The following is a 22,923-nucleotide window of genomic DNA, read 5'->3' on the forward strand; positions in this document are numbered from 1 at the left end:
CAATAAAAGAATGAGATGCACCAGGGTCCATCAAGGCATACACATCTGAACAACCAATGATTAAGTTACCTGCCACCACGGTGTTAGATGCATCTGCCTCCTGCTGTGTCATTGTGAAGATCCGTGTTGGAGCTGATGGACCTTCACCTCTGAAACCCGCTGAAGAAGAGGCTGCCCCTCTCCCTCTACCTCTGCCACTGGCCTGAGTCATGGCTGGAGCTGCTGGCTGCGCTACACTGCCTGAAGCTGTCTGCTGGGACTGAGCCATCGGGACTGCTCTTGGACAATCTCGAGCCATATCCCCCTCCTGACCACATCTGAAACAGGCGTTCGTCCCAAACCGACATACTCCCTTGTGTGGCCTACCACACCTCGCACAAACTGCATTATTCGCACCAGAGCTTGAGCCACTTCCAAATCCCAGACTAGACTTAACCTTGTTCCAGAACTTGTTCTTCTTACCCTTGGGCTTACCCTATCTCTTACTGCCTGAAGCTGCTGCACTCAGGGTAGAGGGATCTAATCTTCCCCCACCCCGAGTTTTAGAACCTGAAGACTGTGCTACTGACTGCTTAACTGTCCCCTGAATGATGGCACTGGCCTCCATTTTCCTGGCCATATCTACTATGGCATGGAAGCTCTCCCTGTCCACTGACTGGATCAAGGAGGAATACCTGGAATGAAGTTTCATGACATACCTCCTTGACCTCTTCGAATCTGTATCCAGACTCTGCCCAGCAAAAGGCAACAGCTCCAAAAATCTATCGGTGTACTCCTCTACACTCATTTCATCCGTCTGCCTTAACTGTTCAAACTCTATCATCTTCAGCTCCCTTGAACTATCGGGAAAAGCCCATCCTGCAAACTCGTTTGCAAACTCCTCCCAAGACATGTTGTCCACTCTCGGGTTCACATAATTCTTGAACCACTCCCGTGCCTTCTTGCACTTAAGCGTGAACCCGGCCATTTGAATGGCTCTACTGTCATCAGCCCCAATCTCATCTGTAATTACTTTAACTCTTTCAAGATACACAAATGGGTCATCCCCTTTTTCATACTGAGGAGCACCCAATTTCATGTAGTCAGTCATCTTAACCTTGTTCCCACTGGCTGAGCTAGGTCTAGATGGCTGAACAACTGGGGCTGCTGGTTCTGTAGGTGGTGGAGGTGGTGCAACATTTTCTGAGGTAGGGTTTTCTGGATTTGGATAGTAGGGTGGAGGTAGATACATTGGGTACTGAGAGTATGGTGGGTAGTAAGGTGGGTATGGCATCTGTGTGGGATAAGGGGTAAAGCTAGGGTAATCCGATGTACCTCCCATCGAATACCCGAGGTGTTGTGAGAAGTGTGGGTAGAGGGGTGGCTGAACAAATCCCGAGGCCTGAGTGCCTCCTTGGGACTCTCCCATACCTTCCTCTGATATGCTAACTCCCAGACTGCCATCCCTCCTCTGCTCTACATCCATATCATCCCCCATGCCCTCAGACATTCCTCCCTGAACTGTTCCTCTGACTGATCTGCTTCTACCCAAATCCAAAGACCTTCTAGGGTCTCTTGCTGCTCTTTCTCGGTTAGACCTACTAGACATTGCCCTAGGCAATGCTGGAGGACGGGCGCTCATGCCCTCATCCTCAGGTGGTACTCCAGTCAATCTTGCTGATCGACGAGTTCCTCTCATCCTGTTTTCTGAAAAACAGTACACATAGCACAACATTAGCATCATATGGTTCATGTGGGCACACATGAACCCGCATCACATACATCACATATCATAGCATATCATTAATGCACATGCATATTATCATGGCATTTCACATCATCATGCAAGACAGGACTCCACATCCTATCCTAGTGGACATGATCTTTCCTATTATGCTTGACCTTCTATAACATCTATGAGCCCGACACTCTAGGTCCGACCATATGAACCTAGGGCTCTAATACCATTCTGTAACGACCCGAAAATCGGACCACTACCGGCGCTAGGATCCAGATCGGCTTAAGGCCGTCGGGACCCGTAGCAAGCCTGACATCTAACCTGTAAACCTATATAATCCCATACATGATCAACAACATACATAAAAATTAAAACTTTTCTTTCCTTATACATCAACCAAACTCAACCTGAGCATAAACATTAACATAACATTGATCCCTCTGTGGGATCTCATCAATGCCCCCAAGGGGTGACATAACATATGTTGAGTTGGTTTACATAAACATCATAAAAAATCTCTAAGATCATGTATTAAAGGGATAGCAACAATCTATGGTCAAGCACACTTCTAACATCCATAAACATTATCTCATTACATAACTATACTGATTAAGACATTACATTACAATTTGATCATGTCCATTGCTAGCTATTACATAAATAAAACTTCATTACTCTATCCGGAATCCTGCTCTATTCTGTACCTGCAAGCCTGGGAGTAAAGGGAGAGGGGTGAGCTAAAAGCCCAGTGAGTAGAACTATAAAACATATTAACACTATGCTTCAATGAAATGCATCATAACACAGACAATTCACATAAGGGTTGGGTGAACTTGTCACCAATTAGTCCAAGCTAACTCTGTGCCAGGCCGTAGCATGGGGTCTTGGTCTTCCTGTCATAACATACATCACTTACCATTGTCCCAGGGCCTCCTCTGGGCTCCTGGTCTTCCAGTCCCATAACCGTGCCAGGCCGTAGAATGGGGTCCTGGTCTTTCCTTACTCTGTGCCAGGCCGTAGAATGGGGTCGTGGTCTTCCTGTCATGGACTAATTGGGTCATCCAATATTCACCCACATCAACAACAATCGATGCAATGCGGCATATTCGTGAAAACTAATGCAATCACCCTATTGCATAATCATGATGCATGAAACATGATAAAACATTTAATTTCTCAATTTAAAAGATTAAGTTTAGTTCCACTCACCTCTGGCTGACTCTGACAACACCGAAGCAGCTGAACTCACTGCTGGGGTCCTCGGTTCCTCGGGTCCGAACCTACACAGGTGGACTCAAATGAGGGACCAAACATACCTGAACATAACTATAAACTACTCCCCAAAAACCCCCTAAAACATCATGAAACAATTATGGAAAAACATGCAAAGAAGGCCTGGACAGGGCACTTTCGGCGGCAGGTTCGGCGGCCGAAAGTCCCTCCAGAGCCGAAAGTCAGGCAGGTTCGGCGGCACCTTCGGCGGCCGAAACTCCCAGACAGAGACGAAACTCATGTATGTTCGGCGGCACTTTCGGCGGCCGAAACTGCCAGACAGAGACGAAAGTCTCCTTTCAGGGGCAAGCTTCGGCAGCCGAAAGGCTGCCTCCCCAGCCATGTTCGGCGGCCGAAAGTCCTTCGGCTGCCGAACCTGGTTTCTGCCAAAGGGCAGAAACTTGGCTTCATTTGCACATCTCGCCTCCAAACCTTCCAAACATGCATTAAACCTATTCTACAACACACAAACACAAGCATACATGTTCCTAGGGGCCTCAAATCATCATAAACCCCATCTACAACACATCAAGCAACCACATTGTTCAAGAACACACATTTATACCCATAAACATAACCATAACCTAAACATGCATTCTAACCCATAGATCTTGCATAAAACTTATTTAAAACATAAAACGAGTTTAAGATCGGCTCTTACCTCTTGAAGATCGAGAGAGACGACCAAAAACTCGGAGTTGGGAGAGATTTGGTTCTTGAACCTCCAAGCTCCAAAACTTTGCTCAAAAGCTTAAATCTTCAAAACCAAGTTAAAACAAGTGAAAATCTTGAAAGATTTAGAGGAAGAACATCAAAAATGGGTGAGGGACGGCGGAGAGCTCACCTTGGCCGAAAATGGGGAAAGCTCGCCCGTTTTCGGCTAAGGGACCCTTTTATAGTGGCTGGCCAGACCACGTTCGGGGGCCGAATGTGCCTCCGCATGCATGCCATGTTCGGCGGCCGAACTTGAGGTTCGGCGGCCGAACCTGGACTTCCCTCACTTATGCTTTCGGGGGCCTAAAGCACACCCGAAACGCATGCATGTTCGGCGGCCGAACTTGAGTTTCGGCGGCCGAACCTGAGTTTTCCTCAAATGCTATTTTCATGCAAAAACTCATTTTCTTTCATGCTTAAAACATAAAACACATTAAAACATTTCATAAAAACATGATTTTACCCTACTAGAGGCTTCCGACATCCGAGATTCCATCGGACGGTAGGAATTTCGATACCGGAGTCTAGCCGGGTATTACATATCTCGTCTGACGCAATGGAGAAAACTACAAAATATAATTTTTTTTATTAATAAATTTTTATTTATATTAATTTTATAAAAATATTTATATAAAACATATTTAATTGGTTGAAAATTTCAACTCTGCTAATAAATTCTTCAATGAGATAAAATAAATATGTCAAATGAATTTGAGAGAGTTTAAGAAAAAATTTAGACAGAAATAAATTAGAAGAGAAAATTTAGTTGAGGGGGTTGGAAGTTGAGAAATTTGCTATTAGTTTTAAAATTAGACATTCAATATTAGTAACTTGATTAGAAATTTGTATGCTCGTAAATTATTATTTATTTAGTTAAAATATGAGGTGTTTGTGATAAATATGTGCTAAGGAAATTAGTTAAAAAAAATGATAAGGCAAAATATAGAAATCACAGTAGAGTCGGATAAGTGTAAGCAAAAAGTGTGCTTATAGTACATTTTTTATTGGCTAATTAATTCAAATAATTATTTTTTTTTCAAATTTTAATTAAATTAAACCTTTAAGATTTGTTACTATTTTATCTATGATCCAAATTAATTTTGATCAAGATATAAAATTATCGCTTTGTCGTCCTATTTGATATTTTTATTATTTTTAATTTATTAAATTAAAATAATTTAATATTGATCCACATTTATATCTCCACCTTTTAAGTTTATTAAATAAAATAATTCAAACCTTTTAGAAAATTCTCTATTTATATTCAATCTTTTAATATTGAATAGTTGAAAAACCAATTATCAAGACACCGAAGATTAGCGATCACATCTTTAACTGAAACTTCAACAGAGAAAAAAAAAATTCAAATTAGTTGCCGTCTATTTTTGCAACTTTAACGATAATAAAGATAATAAAATTTAAATAAGTGACAATAAAAAAAATAATAGGTAAGGGAGATTAGAGAGAAGAAAACAGTTAGAAAGAAAAAAATAAATAATTATTAATTTTCTTCTTTAAATTAACTCTTTTACCTTTTTTTTTTAATTGTTGCTCTATTTGTTTAGATTATGTTATTTCTCTTTCAACAAGAAAATTTTTTACCAATTTGATTTTTTTTTATCTTTTGAGTTGATGTCTTAGTCAAATATGAGGGCACCCATATCTTTGTGTGTTTTTGATAATTTTATTTTTAAATTTCAAGATTTGAATTATTGTGTTTAATAGATAAATATTGGGATATAAATGTGAAGTTATAAAAATATTTGAATTATTTTGTATAATAAATAAAAAAGTATAACTAATTAAAAAATAATAAAAAAAGTACGTGAAATGACAGATATTATTTTTAAATTCGACCAAAATTGATTTGAATTTACGTATAAAATTATGATAAATTTTAAAAGTTCAATTTAATTATTTAAAATTAAAAGTGTGAATTAACCAAAACAATTAGATTATTTAGATTAATTGGTCTTATATTTATAACTAGAATTAAATATTTATAGTTATAATTAATATTAAGTTAATATAATATTATTATGGTATAAATCATTGTAATGTTTTTTTTTTTAAAAAAATTAATTTTATTTTAAAATTAATTATAATTTTTTATTATAATTTTATTACAAATATCAACAATATTTTTCGCAACATATCAAACCATCCCAGTAAAAATAGATTTAAAATAATATTTGTGAATTGTTATTTTATATATTTAATTTGTAACCACGAGTTAATGGCGATGGTTTAAAAATTGTTAATGATGTTTTTTAAATTTTTTTATAATAAATAAAATATACTATTAAAATTATAATTTTATTAAGTATAAATTAATTATTAGTTTATATTTTCTATAAATTTATTCATATATTTTTATTTTGAAAAATATTTAATTAATTTTGTAAAAAAATACTTATAGCATACTCACTTAAATATGCAAAATAAATATAAAAAATATGTATGAAAGCGGGTAATAAGTATTATATAAAAACAACTTGCGTTAATATATATTTTTTTAAATTTGATGTGATTAAAAAAATAAAAAAATACAGGCCTATAAATTTTTTAAAAAGAAAAAATTATAATAATAAAACTAAAAGAGTTTAATGGCAATAATTATTATAATTTATTTTACAATAGGTAATTTTTATAATGAAAGATAGTATTAAAAGTTGTTTTTTTAATAATTTAAAATAAGTAATTTTGTAGTATTTTTAATATTTAAATTTTAATTAACAAAAAATAAAAAAAATTAATTTTTTCATTGGAAACAAATAAAAAAATTTAGATTGAATAGTTAAAAAAAAAAATAAAATGGCTCATTCTTCACATTTTTTATGTTTCAGCATTTGAACTTTAATTTTTAGGAGATTTTTATTTCAATAGATTTTCTATAATTTCCAGCGGAGAGGCATAAAAGAGAGAATTTTATTCTGAATTTATTTAACTGGCAAAAAAGATTTTTTTTTGGCAAATAAAATTTTTTTGTTATTATTTTAAGCCACATAAAATAAGTAATATATATATTTTATCAAAAAATATATCAAAATCTCACGTGAGTGACTATTGTATATAAATATTTAAATATTAATAACTTTTTTAAAATAAATTAAAATTTAATAACTATAATAAATCAAAGACTAAAATTTAATAATTATGAGTGAAATTTATTCTAAATTATAGGATAAAGAAAGTAATTACACAATTGCTATTAAAATATTACTACATAAACTGTAAGCCAATATATATATTCAAGCAATTAACAAATATAATTAATTTTTTTTTATGAAAAAAATATGATTAATGTAAATACTACTTAAAAAAGTAAAGAAATTGATATAAATAAATCAAAACAATATTTCTATTCAAAATTATTTAATTAAAATATTTTTATATTTTATAAAATCAAACTCTTCGAACTCGTTAATTATTATGTCAAATAAAGTTTTAGTTAATATGTTAGTTTTAATAAAAAAATTAAATAATAAAAATATTTATAATTATATAAACTAAATAATATATATAATTAAAATTATAAAAATTAAATAATATAAATATAAAATGATTAATGTAGTCAAAATGAAACTGTGCCGGTATTTATGTGAGATAGTTGGCATCTATAACAATTAATTTGACGCTCAAGTTAATAAAATAATGAGAATGACGAATATAATAAATTATTTAAAATTTTAAGAGTAGTTGTATAAAAATGTGTATTTTAATCTCTATGATCATTAGTTTTTATATTATAAAAAAATAAAATTAATTATTTTATCTCTTAAAAATTCGGTTAATGTCAGCCAATTGATAGATAATCCTGTGATTATAAGCTAATTGATAGAGATCTGCTAGATTATATCTACTAATAATAATTTTATGTGAAAACTCGATCTATTTAAGAGATGGCGAGTTTTGATAAAAAAATAGTGCTACGATATCTGAATCTTTCTTTTTAAAGGTGAAATTGTACATATATCAATTTATCACTCTTATTACGTGACTCTATGTTATGGTGATAGTTTATAATTTATTTTAAATGATAATTGTATTATATGAATAGTTAATAATTTTTTTAATAAAATAATTAAAATTAAATTTTTTATAAAATATCAGAACATTTGAATTAAGAGATTGTGAAATAAAATGAATTAATAATTTACTTCTTTTTTTCCTCTGACACAACTGTTGATTGTTTAAAATCTCAAAATCAATCTCAGCTACCATCATAAATTTTAAGGGTAAGAGATTAATGGTTGGTTGGCAGATCAAAATATTAGTTGGATTAATTATATGTATTATTTAATTTTTTTTAATTATAAATATATATATTATTTATTTACTCTAATTTTAAATAGTGTTTCAAATAATATTATTTAATTATTATAATTTTAAATAGTAATTTTATAATAAATGAATATTAAAATTATAAACAATTATTAAATAAATTCTACGATTTTATTATATATTTTTAATTATAAAAACATATTTGTTATAATATATTATATTATATAATAATAATAAATAAATAAATATAAAAAAAATGCACGTGATGGCTGGCAGAGGAATCTCTGCTAGCCATTAATTATATATTACTAAAAAAAATAAAAAGGACAAATTTTAACCAAATTAACCATGGTTTGCCGCTGACCAGCAGCAAGACTTGGTTTGATTAATGGCTGGCAGATTTTTTTTTTTTTTTGCCATTTATAAATTTAAAATATAAAATAAAATAAAAGAGTCTTCCGAAAATATTCGAATTCTCACACTTTTAGTAATTATTTTCTGCTCCTTTTTGGTAAAAGATCACTGAGGTTGTATTATTGTATGTGAAATCATGAACTGGTCTTTAAGATTTAAGCTGGGTTCTGGTATACATGTACTGTAGTTTGATGGAGACCGGTGAGTATGTTGTATTGGTAACAGAGAACTGCCGGTGAGAGGAGCAAGGGAACTAGGTCATGTTTGGAAAATGTTGTTATGTAAATGAAGATATGATAAGGTCTAGACATGTTTAATTTTTATATTATTTAAAATATTAATTTTTTTTATATTTTAAATTTAAAAAATAATAATTGTAATTTATTTAATAAAAAATAATATTATATTATGCCAAGACTTATTTGATCTTTTAAAAAATATAATTGATGATAAAAACCTAAATTTAAATTATTTGACCTTATAGCAAATATATATGATATTTTGAGATTCAACAAATATGATTTATAATAGTTGCTTTTTTATTTCTTTCTATTTATCTGCTAGTGATGTTTAATGGTCTTTCTACTACAATACTATCTGTCCATATCATTTAGATCCGTACATGTATCAGAGTTCATCTCCACACGGCCATTTAGGGCTACGAAATAATTGAGTCTATTGTCATTTTTCGTGTCATGTTGCCAAGTTGGACTTTTCCTTACTGAATTTAGGTTTATGGGCTAACTTGCTCTGTGTGTCTGGATAGAACTAAAGGTGCTGGTCCAGTCGTCCGAAAGGCTTTACGAGTTTTAGATTAGCGGAGTCTTCTTGATTTTGCTTTGTTCGGGGTGGTGATAACCACAAGTCATCTAATTAGACTTATTTGTTTGTATTTATTGGCCCCTCTAACTCTCTACTCCTATAACACAGTTTCTCCTGGCTTCAAAATCTGGTAGAGAGAAATGGAAGTTCATATTGTTGCAAGAGAGGTTATCAAGCCTTGTTCACTAGCTATTCAACATCAAAAACCCTACAAGTTCTCTCTTTTCGACCAGCTTACCCCTACAACTTATGTTCCAGTTATTTACTTCTACCCCAATAACAATAATTCTGAACCCAATCTCATTCGTCAAACCCTGACCCACTTAAAAGAATCTCTTTCTCAAACCCTTGATCTCTATTATCCCTTTTCTGGAAGAACAAATGATAACCTCTACGTGGATCGTTTTGATGAAGGGGTTCCATTTTTTGAAGCTAAAGTGAAATGTTCCATGTCAGATTTCCTTAAGCGACATGAAACTGAGTGGTTGAATCGTTTCCTTCCATGCCGACCCTTTACCAAGGAAGTGAACATGAGCATACCCTTTTTCGCTTTTCAAGTGACCATATTTACTTGTGGAGGAATAGCTTTGGGCTGGTGCTTGTCGCACAAGCTCTTTGATGGATTAACAGCTTCAGCTTTCGTTACTACATGGGCTTCCATATTTCGTGGAGAGCTTCAGGATGTTATAAAACCAGATCTAAACGAGGCATCGCTTGTTTTCCCTCCAAAGATTTCGTTTCCACAAAAACATTTGTCTCTGATGGAAAGCTTGTGGTTCACTAAAGCTAATTACGTTACAAGGAGATTTGTGTTTGATGCCAAAGCCATCTCCACTCTGCGAGATAGGACAAAAGGCAAACTAGCGGTTCCACCGAGTCGCATTGAGACTCTGTCATGTTTCATTTGGAAATGTAGCATGACTGCATCCAAGATAATATCAGGTACCACAAAGCCATCTATTTTGGCTGAAGCAGTGAATCTCCGGCAAAAGACGCAGCCACCCATGTCCGATGCCTCCTCTGGGAATTTGTTCTGGTGGGCAATTGCAGTTGCCAACCCTACAGATACAAACACAGAGTTGCATGATCTGGTGGGCCTGTTAAGTGAAGCAATTGCAGTGTATAAAAGTGATTACACGCATACTCTTCAAGGTGAAGATGGGTTTGAAATCTTGTCCGATTACTGTGACCAGCTAGAAGAGTTATTTTCCCTGGAGAAACCGGATATATTTGCATTTACGAGCTGGAACCACATGAGTTTAACTCGTCCAAACTTTGGATGGGGAGAGCCCTTTTGGGTTGGTGTCATGGGAAAAGCTGGTGCTGAGTTTAGAAACCTCACAGTATTCATTGATACAACAGATGGTAAAGGAATAGAGGCATGGATCACCTTAGATGAGCAAAGAATGGGCATACTGCAACATGATCCTGAGTTTTTAGCATTTGCTTCTCCAAATCCAAGGATTTATAGCCTGTAACTTGTTCTTCAAAGCTTAATTACTTACTATATATGTCATTATAGGCAGCAGGCTATCCAGATATGCTCTATTTGCAATTAACTAAGCTCTAGTCAATTAATTTCCTTAATTAGCTGTGTGTGTAATGTATACAGAGCAATTATTGCTCTGGTTTCCTACTTAGCAAGTATGCTTATAAAGCTGGTTAATTTCCTTTGCCCTAATAAGAATATTATTTTTTTTTTAAATCGGCATTGAGAATCAGAGGAATAGAATGCTAGATATTTTAAATTTATTCAGATGTATTAACCAAGGTATTATGTCTATGAGTGCAATAGGACGATATACTTGATTATAATTACTGAATAGAATTTATTAATGTTGAATCATGATAATTCAATAAAATATAAATAATTAAAGAAAAATATACTCTAAATATAAATGGGCACTTAAAATTTTAAATAATTTATTAAGTTTTACAGTGGTTCATTATTTCATGATATGGATAACCAATTCAAAGTATAATTTAACTAAAAAAAATTGAGCAATTTTTAGGTAAAATAATTATATTTATTTATATATTAAAACTTCATATTTAAAAAATATAAAAAATATTTTTTAATAAAATAATTTATATTTGGAGCCTTTCCCCATATTTCAGAATGTATGGGCAATGGCCACTTGATATGCCAACAAACCATAAATCTCTTACCCTTAAAATTTATGATGGCATTTGATCTTTGAGCTTTTAAACAATCAACGCTTATGTCAGACGTAAGAAAGAAAGAAATAAAGACAGCCAAGCCTCGTGGCCCACAAAATTACAGGTTATGGTTTTTACTTATTTTCAGCCCAACAGAAATAAAAAGGTTATATATCAAATTCTTTTTAGTAGTATTTGTATTAATTATATTTTGTTAAATTAATATAATTTTTTAAATGGAAATTTAAAAAAATTAATGCTTATGATTAATATAATTATAGAGTATTAAAATTAAATTAAATAATAAAATTTCAAATCTCTTATTAAATTATTACTAAGGGATTCTGTATCCTTTACTAAATAGTAGAGAATTAAAATTGCATGCAAAATTCGTAAAGGATTGTAAAATTAATTATTAAATTGTAAAGTATTAAAACTATATGCAAAATTAATAATAAATTTTCAAATCCATTACTCTATATATTAGTAGATTAATTAGTAATGAATTTTGGATCCTTTATTAATTAAATTATCAATTTTCAAAATATAATGCAAATTTAGAAATGGATTTCAAGATCTATAGCTACACTTAATAATAAATTTTAGAATTTATTACTTAAATTTTGGAAAAAATATTACATTTTTATTTTTATAAATAATTATTTTTATGAAAAAAATTAACAATAAACTCAAACTAGTGTCTAAATCCATTTCTAATCTACATATTTATACATATCTATGTATCCCATTTCCTTTTGTAATTTCATATTCAATAATCTTTTCTCATCTTCTCATTCTCTCTCGTATCTTTCTTTTTTCTTTTTTCTTTTTTTTTTTAATTTTTTCTTCGTTTTTCTTTCATTTTCTTTACTTCTTCCTAATTCTTCTACGTTCATTTAGTCTATCAGGTTTCAGTTTGATTCATGAATTAGAACTGATTGATCAATGGTTTCAATCCGTTCTTAGTCCACAGTCGACGTCTCTTTAAAAAAATATCAATATCACTTAGATCCAAGATAAAGAGCAAAAATAATAGCGGGTAGAAGTGCATGTGAAAATTTACTATCGGATCCATTCAATATATTTTTAATACTAGAAAATATCATAGGAAAGGTAAGCTTAGCACGCCAAACCCATTATATCTGCTGCAATACATGCCCTAAGCATATTCATGTGAGATTGATGTTAGAAGCATATGCAGTGATTAGCATTTGGGGAACCAAAGCAATAAGCCTAATCTGATGAATGCATTTGGTACTTGAGAAATTCTCTTAATAGTTTTATTGCATTTTGACTCTGTAAAAAAATTTTCTGGTGTTTTGTACTCAGAAGAGAAAAAAATAAAAGGCATTTTAGTCTTTTTATCATCCATTTAACTAAGTATTTTGATATAATATGCACCTAAATTTAAGTAAATATTATTTATTTTTTTAATAAGTCGAGTAACTTTTTTTTTTTACAAAAAATCTAACATAAAAAGACTAAAAGTTTGATTTTATAAAATTCATATAGACTTTTTTATTGGATTTTTTTAATGAAAGGAAGTAAATATTTAATTTTACCAAAATATAAAAGAAATTGAAAATAATTTTTTTTTTACTAAAACAGTTCCTTCGCTACAAGGATGATGAAATACCAAGTTAAGCTCAATTTAAACTATAACTCTAATAACCTAAGCCACACCAAAATCTCAAACCCAAATTTTACCTCATCCGGATAAAGTGAACACTATTTCAAAAGCATGTATAAAATGACAGTGATAAATTGTTGTCTTATATATTTTAATCGTAACTGATGATCTGAGATCCAATAGAATAGGGTTTTACAAGGGTTTTGGTATATAAGAAAAAGCTTGGTCCATCTCTCTAGAGGGGTATCCCTTTTATTCTTTCTGTCTGCTTGCTGATGACGTATTACGGCTCTCCTATGATAGGGCCACGCGTCTCTGCCATACAGATATTGGCGTACGAGGATATTAGGCGCCTGCTCCATGCGTAACGGCATCTGATTCTCCCCCGTGCGTACACTCGAGCGGATCTGCCAGGCTGTGTGACGAGTCTCGTTCTGGATCCTGGGCTGGGCCGAGAGCTGGGCTGGATGCGGAACCCAGGAGGAGAAAGAATCCGTGGGGAGGTTATACGGGCTGGGCCGATCTTGAGAAGGAAGAATCTGGTGGAGTCCAGCCTCAGGGGTCTGAAGATCCGGGCCTATTTTACTTGAGAGAGCCTGTGGGCCTTCCTTTCATGGGCCATGGCCTTAATCTAGGCCCAGGATCGGGGATAGGGAAATCTAGTGGTCATCAGTAACTATAATTAATAGTAATTTTTTAAAATTTACTGCATCTATCTTCGCTAATGAGTATAAGATAATAACTTATTTATTTTTTAGCAATAAATAAAAAACGTAACTAAAATTATAATTTTATTAAATATAAAATAAATTTTTTGTTAATATATATTATTATATACGATAACAAGTAAATTTTATTTGTAACAATTTTAAACTCTAGAAAACTTGAGTCTAGAGAGCTTGAGTCTTGATAGAAATTAGAGAAAAAAACTTTATGAAGTGAAGTAAATTTTTTAGGTTTTAATTGATAGTAATTCAATTGTAAGAGTGAACTCTATTATACTGATCTTAGAGAAAAGAAATCATCTAAGTATTTTTTTCTTTAGTGGTCTCATCTCCTTTCCTTTGCCGGCATATGTTTGGCTTCTATCTGTCCTACATGGTAGAGGTGATTCTTCGTCTCTACTTAGATTATGAATTAACCCTCTCCTAAATGAGTGGACAGTATATATGGTTTTTTGGTTTTGTTCTTCTCTTGGAGTTCATATATTGGTACTTTATAGAAGAGAGTTGCCTTGCATGTTTGGATATGGGTGTTGTTCAACTCAAATCGAAAGTTTCTCTTGGAAGGTTCTTTTGGATATGGGTGAATAGTCTTTTTCCTTTGGTTTCTTTGTTGTCTTTCAAATTTTTTCTGTGTTGGATTTAGATCTTGTAGAAATGGAGGTGCAAATGTAAGTGGTGATTCTTAAGGAATAGGCCCTTTAGGATATTTAATTCATTGATTCAAGGTCATATCTGAAGTTTAATCGCTTCTCTTGTTTTTCTCTCTGTTTCACTTGCACGTGTGAGATTGTTGGGCTCTTTTGCTAATGGAAGCAACTATATATGATTTGATTGGCTAGCTTTTCTTTGTGTGTTTTTGGGTTTTACCAATTTTTAGAGAAAGAACGTTTGGTTCAAAACTTTTCATTTGAAGGATAGTGAGTTTTAATATAGTCTTGCCTCATACACTAGCAATCTCTTGCAAGAACATCTATGCCCTCCATTGAGTAATGATAGCTAGGATTATATTACTTTAAGGTCATGGGATATGATCCTTTATGTTGGTTTTAGTTTTGAACTTTGGGCGTTTATATTTTTTGGATTTCAGCTGTATTTCTTAGGCGTTTAGTCTATTCTTATATTAGACTTGAACTTTTTTTTAATGAAATATTATCTTCAATAGAAACAAAATAATGGTAGTAATTCACTTTATCCTACAAGGAAAATTAAAAAAAAAAACTCTTATGTTTTGTTTGAAACTATTCTTTTGTAAAAAAAGAATTTAAATGAGTTTTTATAAAATCATATATAATTTTGATATACTTTTAAGATAATCTTTTAAGTTAAAAAATTAAAATTTTAAATTTTATAAAAAAATTGATAGAAAAAAAATTAAATTAAGTTGAATTAAATTTTTGAGAAAAATTTTGATTTCAAATGAATCAAAACATTAGAAAAAGAAAAAGGAAAAACCCTTATAAGAAAGAAAAGAAATTTAATAATAATAATAATAAACTACATAAGAAATCGATAAATGGGATTGTGGAAAGTGTTAGTCTCCACAGTAGTCGGCAACATGAATTCAAAGACGAAAACAAAATTTCCGACCTGCCGGATTCGAACCAGCGACCTAAGGATTCCAGCTACTACTACAGTCCTCCGCTCTACCAACTGAGCTAAGGTCGGTTTGCACGATGAACTAATGCTTATTAGTTTTATAGAATTATTCGAAGCTATTATAAAAATATATTTCTATCTATTTTTAAATAACAGCTGTATTTATTTTAACAGTTTAAAAACAAGTATTTATTTTAGGGGTGTTTAAATATTTAATACAACATAAACATCCAAACAACCAAAGTATAGCATTTGATAAATATTTAAAAAGCATTTACCCCTCGTAACTATTTTTATTTTATTTTTTATTTATATTTTATTACTCTTTTAAAATTTATTAGTTATAATATTTTTTATTAATAAATTATTTAAAATTATAATATATAATAAATAAATATACTATAAATAATAATTAAAATAATTATATTATTTATTATTATATAATAAAAAGTTATGTCTGATAAATAATTATATTTTAAATATTTTATATTTTGCACAATAAATTAATTAATATTTTTATATTTACTTTATTAATATAATAAATTAATAAAAATTCTTATTAATCATTTTAAACACTAACTCTAACGGTTAAACTATCAAACATTTAAAATATATTAATTATAATCAGTTATCGGTCAAAAACAACTATCAACTATATTCAACGGTTAAATTAAAAGTCTGTTTAGTTTAACTGAATTTTTTACAGGATAAATCAATATTAAGTCCTTGAATTTTTTCTCAAATTATCTAATTTGTCCCTATTTTAAATATTTTTATATTTTATAAAATCTAACTTTTTACTTCTATAAAAAAGTTTAATTATCTTAAATTATTTATACCATTTAGTTTTTATCATTTTAATTATATATATATATATTATTTAGTTGCTAAAATTTAAATATTCATATTATTTAATCTCTCTAATTAAAATTAAAATAAGTTAACGGATTATTTTTTTAATAAAATAATTAAAAAGTTTGATTTTGCAGAACATATGAATATTTTAATTAAGTGATTTTGAAATAAAGACTAGAACACCAAGACACGTGCAGAATGAGACGCGATTTGCTAACCTACTATCCTATCGAAGGTCTCGTCTTCTCCCTTCAGGGTTTTTTCTTTATCTAAGCCTTGGATTTCTTTTCTTATTATGTTGGAGAATTTTCTGCCCGTATAAGGAGTGTGATAAGGTGAATCGATGGGCTATTCTTTGAGGTGGTGCAATCTCTTAGATCCATGATTGCAGGTACTCTTGAGTTTCCTTTGTCATCTCCTTCATGAGATACGAGACTACTCAAGAACGTTAAGAACTTTAGTTTATTTCCCAAAACTTCAATAAGTTTTTTATGATTGAAAAGATTACTGTTTGCAGATATTTCAAAATTGAGAAAATTATTTTTTAGTTCTTGAGATTTAATGTAATTAACACTTCTGTTCATCTATTTTGGCGACCCAACACTTAAATCTCTTACTTTCTTTTTTTGTCCAAATTCGTAGTTCTTCCATCCAAAATAGCCGTTTGGAACACATGAATTGACAAAATTAACCCTCTAAAAATCTCGCTATTTTAAAATCACAAAACTCAAACCCAAATGCCTCTTCTTCTTTTTCTTCTTCTTCTTCCTACCCTTTCTGCAACTTCTTCTTCTTCTTCTTCTTCTTCTTCTTTTTCTTCCTACCCTTTCTACAACTTCTTCTTCTTCTTCTTTTTTCTTCTTCTTCTTCCTTCTTCTTCTTCTTTTTTTCTTCTTCTTCTTCCTTCTTCTTCTTCTTCTTTCTTCTTCTTCTTTCTTCTTCTTCTTTCTACCCTTTCTGCAACTTCTTCTTTTTCTTCTTCTAAAACTGGAGAAAATATGAAAGAGAAAAAAAAATAGGAATTTTACATTTAGAGAAGGGTATTTTTGAAAAAAATTATCACCTCTCACCTTTGACTCTTTGATCAAACGGTTTAAATGGACGGAAGGACTACGAATTTGGACGGAAAATAAAGTGAGGGACTTAAGTGTTGGGTCGCCAAAATAGAGGGACAGGAGTGTTAATTACGTTAAATCTCAGAGACTAAAAAATAATTTTTCCTTCAAAATTTTCTAACAGTCTGTTTTAGCCGTAGCGAGAGATTCATTAGAGAAATAATAGAAATACAAAACTTGAATTTTTTTTTTTTTATAACTAATTGTAAATAAATGAGTAAATTCTTCATCAAAACTTCTCATATTTGTACAAAATTATGGAGTTTTATGAAGATTGAATTATCAATATTCATAATTTTTGTTTTTCTTTTTAATATTTCATACCATTAATATTAAGAGTCTACTCTACTATCTAAAAAATTGAAGTAATATTAAATATACATATAGAAATTGAAGGATTATAGTTTAGAAAGAAAGGAATTCCTAAAAGTAGTAATGAAATTTATATTTAAAAACGAAAATAAAGGTATTACTTTAGAATGGAAAAGTTACTCATTACTCAACTTTTTTCTTACACTCTTTTAAATAATAATTTTAAAAATAATATTTAATATTTTAAATCACTAAAAAATATTAGTATTTAAAGATTGAAGAAATAAATTATAAAAAATTATTTTTCATAATGCTTAACTAATTATGTCAGAACTATTAATATTACTGATAAATAATTATAATTAATAATTTTTTTTCTTGTTTTTCATATTTTATTGTGAAAATTTAATGAAATGAAATTTTAATTCTATGAAATGTAAACTAGTTTATTACGTGGTTAGACTAGAAACTATCACATAAGGTACGTGTCGGTCGGTGGAATTGACTCATCAATACGAAATGACCAAAATACCTCCCAAAAATACGTTCCCATGGAGTAAGTGGAGGGCATTTTTGTCATCCCGCCACAGAGACAATCTAGCTTATCTACTTGAAGCTCGAAAATCACATCTACTCCACGTCGACTCTGCGCAGAGACTGAGATCGAGAGGAGAAGGAAAAAAACAAAAAAAAACTGAAAACAATATTAAGAAAATTCCGATAAAATGAAGAAAAGCTTATAAAAATGACTTTTTTCAATGGTGAATTCTTTATTATATAGTAAATTTTTTTGTTTCTCCGCTCTATAAACATAATTAGCAAAATTATATCATCCTCTTCCTTCTCTCTTCTTTTCCTCTTTGAGACCCTCAAAGGAATCATCTTTAGATTCATTCTAGGGCAAATGCTCCCATAAATAATCTTAAACAAGGTATGGTCACCTTTTCTCTCTTCTGTCGTTTTGGGTTTTTAATTTCTGTAATGGATTTGTTTATTTTTGTAACTTTTGTGGTAAATGCAATGTGAAGCTGGGAACAATTTTCTGTGAGTTCTGAAAATTGTTTGGTTGTTTGTAAATGTTGTTGAATAAATATTAGGGTTTTTGATTGTGAGATTACATATTTTATTCAACAAGGAAGAAGAGAAAGATTGTACGTGAATTTAATGTGTCTAATTGGTGGGCAAAAGAGGATTGGCATTCTGGGTATTGTAGGGATTAGGGTTTTGAATCATTTGGGTATTGAAATTGATTTATGAGGAATCTTCCATTTATAGAATGAGGAGTTTGTATATGATCTTGGAGTGTATGTTGAAGAAAGTGTTTAATTTTGTTAGTACTTGCTCTTCTAGATCTGAATTTTAAGTTACTGCCTTCGTGCTATCAAATTATGAAAGACCCTATGTTGAAGATGATTTTACTGACGGTATTTTTGATGCTCAAGAAACTGTGATGATTAGCAGACTAAGTTTTAAACCATTCATTTGGAATCAAGAACTTTGCAAGACTTTAATTCAATTGATTTCTTTTTTAATAATTTTCTTGTTTGAAATGAAAGGATTGATTCTTTTTAATTTAAAAATATTTTTACTTTAGAAAATTTTGAAATTTTGTATGATTTTATAAGAATTTATTTGAATTCTTTTATTACAAAATGAATATTTTGTTATATTTTCAAAATTTAAGATTTTATTTATTTTTACTAAAAACATATGGATAAAACATTTCTTTAGCTATATTTCCACCAACAATTCTTTTTATTTTTTTAAATTAATTTATTTAATTAATTCTCAAGTTATGATAATTTGTATTTATAATATTCTAATATGCTATTTTTTTTACTATTTAATTAATCAAATTCAAAATCGTTCTTGTTTCCTGAAAAATAGAGACGCTCTAATTTTAAATAGTGTTTTAAATAATATTATTTAGATATTGTAATTTGAAATAGTAATTTTATAATAATTGAATATTAAAAATATAAACAATTATTAAATAAATTCTACGATTTTATTATATATTTTTAATTATAAAAACAAATTTGTTATAATATAATATATTATATAATAATAATAATGAATAAATATAAAAAATGGACGTGATGGCTGGCAGAGGAAACTCTGCTAGCCATTAATTATATATTACTAAAAAAAATAAAAAGGACAAATTTTAACGAATTGACCACGGCTTGCCGCTGACCAGCACCAAGACATGGTTTGGTAAATGGCTGGCAGATTTTTTTTGTTCTTTTTGCCATTTTTAAATATAAAATATAAAATAAAATAAAATAGTCTTTCGAAAAGTTTGCCATTTACTACATGTACTGTAGTTTGATGGAGACTGGTGAGGATGTTTTATTGGTAACAGAGAACTGCCGGTGAGAGGAGCAAGGGAACTAACTAGGTCATGTTTGGAAAATGTTGTTCTGTAAATGAAGATATGATAAGGTCTAGACATGTTTAATTTTTATATTATTTAAAAAATTAAATTTTTTTATATTTTAAATTTTAAAAATAATATTATATTATATCACAATTTATTTGATGAAAAATAATATTATATTATGTCACGACTTATTTAATTTAAAAAAATATATAATTAATGAAAAAAATCTAAATTTGAATTATTTGAGCTTATAGCAAATATATAAGAGGTTATTTAGACTTATTTGTTTGTATTTATTGGCTCCTCTAACTCTCTACTCCTATAACACAGTTTCTCCTGGCTTCAAAATCTGGTAGAGAGAAATGGAAGTTCATATTGTTGCAAGAGAGGTTATCAAGCCTTCTTCACTAGCTATTCAACATCAAAAACCCTACAAGTTCTCTCTTTTCGACCAGCTTACCCCTACAACTTATGTTCCAGTTATTTACTTCTACCCCAATAACAATAATTCTGAACCCAATCTCATTCGTCAAATCCTAACCCACTTAAAAGAATCTCTTTCTCAAACCCTTGATCTCTATTATCCCTTTTCTGGAAGAACAAATGATAACCTCTACGTGGATCGTTTTGATGAAGGGGTTCCATTTTTTGAAGCTAAAGTGAAATGTTCCATGTCAGATTTCCTTAAGCGACATGAAACTGAGTGGTTGAATCGTTTCCTTCCATGCCGACCCTTTACCAAGGAAGTGAACATGAGCATACCCTTTTTCGCTTTTCAAGTGACCATATTTACTTGTGGAGGAATAGCTTTGGGCTGGTGCATGTCGCACAAGCTCTTTGATGGATTAACAGCTTCAGCTTTCGTTACTACATGGGCTTCTATATTTCGTGGAGAGCTTCAGGATGTTATAAAACCAGATCTAAACGAGGCATCGCTTGTTTTCCCTCCAAAGATTTCGTTTCCACAAAAACATTTGTCTCTGATGGAAAGCTTGTGGTTCACTAAAGCTAATTACGTTACAAGGAGATTTGTGTTTGATGCCAAAGCCATCTCCACTCTGCGAGATAGGACAAAAGGCAAACTAGCGGTTCCACCGAGTCGCATTGAGACTCTGTCATGTTTCATTTGGAAATGTAGCATGACTGCATCGAAGATAATATCAGGTACCACAAAGCCGTCTATTTTGGCTGAAGCAGTGAATCTCCGGCAAAAGACGAAGCCACCCATGTCCGATGCCTCCTCTGGTAATTTGTTCTGGTGGGCAATTGCAGTTGCCAACCCTACAGATACAAACACAGAGTTGCATGATCTGGTGGGCCTGTTAAGTGAAGCAATTGCAGTGTATAAAAGTGATTACACGCATACTCTTCAAGGTGAAGATGGGTTTGAAATCTTGTCTGATTACTGTGACCAGCTAGAAGAGTTATTTTCCCTGGAGAAACCAGATATATTTGCATTTACGAGCTGGAGCCACATGAGTTTAACTCGTCCAAACTTTGGATGGGGAGAGCCCTTTTGGGTTGGTGTCATGGGAAAAGCTGGTGCTGAGTTTAGAAACCTCACAGTATTCATTGATACAACAGATGGTAAAGGAATAGAGGCATGGATCACCTTAGATGAGCAAAGAATGGCCATACTGCAACATGATCCTGAGTTTTTAGCATTTGCTTCTCCAAATCCAAGGATTTCTAGCCTGTAACTTGTTCTTCAAAGCTTAATTACTTACTATATGTCATTATAGGCAGCAGGCTATCCAGATATGCTCTGTTTGCAATTAACTAAGCTCTAGTCAATTAATTTCCTTAATTAGCTGTGTGTGTAATGTATATAGAGCAATAATTGATGTGGTTTCCTACTTAGCAGGTATGCTTATTGAGAAAGCCAATTAATTTCCTTGACAAAGAGTTTTTTTTTTTTTTGAAATGAAAATCAGAAATTAAAAAATAACTCTAATACTTTTTAAATTTATTTAGATACACTTATTTTCGTGCTAAGTTTATGAGATTACTGTTTTTTATATCTTAAAAGTACGATATACTTAATTATAATTACCGTATAAAATCTATTGATGTTTAATCATGATAATTCAATAAAATATTAATAATTAAAGAAAAATATACTGCACTTAAAATTTTAAATAATTTATTAAGTTTTACAGTGGTTCATTATTTCATGATATAGATAACCAATTCAAAGTATAATTTAACTAAAAAAAATTGAGCAATTTTTAGGTAAAATAATTATATTTATTTATATATTAAAACTTCATATTTAAAAAATATAGAAAATATTTTTTAATAAAATAATTTATATTTGGAGCCTTTCCCCATATTTCAGAATGTATGGGCAATGGCCACTTGATATGCCAACAAAACATAAATCTCTTACCCTTAAAATTTATGATGGCATTTGATCATTAGTTTTTTATTTATTTTGATTTGATTTAATTTTTAATTTTAAATTTTTTAATTGTTTCAGTTCGATTCGATTTTAATCGGAAAAAAATTAAAAAAATTGAACCAACCCAATTAATGATAATAATATATTATTTTTAATAACACAGAAAGATTAAATCATATTAAAATTAAAATATTTTAATTAAATTTTAAAATATTAAAAATAAAATATAAAAAATAAAAAATTTATTAAAAATTAAATCGATCAAACAGAATTGAATTAGATCAGTTCAGTTCGATTCAATTTCTAACTAAAATCAATTCAATTCAATTTTTATAAATATTAAAATTTTTATTTTTAATTTATTCAGGTCAATTTAATTTTAAATTGAATCCATTCAAATGCAGACTCTATAGAGAAATAAAAAAACAAAAAGAAGCCTCTTGGTCCACAAAATTACCGGTTATCTATAAAGAAATAAAGAAAGAGAAGCCTCCTGGCCTACAAAATTACCGATTATTGTTTT

General features: G+C 30.5%; 2 protein-coding genes and 1 non-coding gene across 3 annotated transcripts; 2 read left to right on the plus strand and 1 right to left on the minus strand.

Moving 5' to 3' along the window:
- The first annotated feature begins 9,184 nt into the window (after nt 1-9,184).
- On the plus strand, nt 9,185-10,925 carry LOC110607402 (stemmadenine O-acetyltransferase). Its single transcript, XM_021746509.2, has one exon. It carries the CDS (start codon nt 9,364-9,366, stop codon nt 10,699-10,701), a length of 1,338 nt encoding a protein of 445 aa, XP_021602201.2. The 5' UTR covers nt 9,185-9,363; the 3' UTR covers nt 10,702-10,925.
- A 4,394-nt stretch (nt 10,926-15,319) lies between these two features.
- On the minus strand, nt 15,320-15,403 carry TRNAY-GUA. The gene is given in 2 exon segments: nt 15,320-15,355; nt 15,367-15,403. It is a non-coding gene; the product is annotated as a tRNA-Tyr (tRNA).
- A 2,911-nt stretch (nt 15,404-18,314) lies between these two features.
- LOC110607398 (stemmadenine O-acetyltransferase) lies at nt 18,315-21,898 on the plus strand. Its single transcript, XM_043958064.1, has 2 exons — nt 18,315-18,547; nt 20,330-21,898. The coding sequence occupies exon 2, from the start codon at nt 20,362-20,364 to the stop codon at nt 21,697-21,699; it is 1,338 nt and encodes a 445-aa protein (XP_043813999.1). The 5' UTR covers nt 18,315-18,547; nt 20,330-20,361; the 3' UTR covers nt 21,700-21,898.
- Nucleotides 21,899-22,923: the final 1,025 nt, after the last annotated feature.

This window comes from Manihot esculenta, chromosome 7 (genome assembly GCF_001659605.2).
Source record: "Manihot esculenta cultivar AM560-2 chromosome 7, M.esculenta_v8, whole genome shotgun sequence".
Lineage (NCBI taxonomy): Eukaryota > Viridiplantae > Streptophyta > Magnoliopsida > Malpighiales > Euphorbiaceae > Manihot > Manihot esculenta.

Coding starts and splice junctions, on each gene's coding strand:
- LOC110607402 (XM_021746509.2), top strand. CDS start 9,364: ATGGAAGTTCATATTGTTGCAAGAGAGGTTATCAAGCCTTGTTCACTA.
- LOC110607398 (XM_043958064.1), top strand. CDS start 20,362: ATGGAAGTTCATATTGTTGCAAGAGAGGTTATCAAGCCTTCTTCACTA.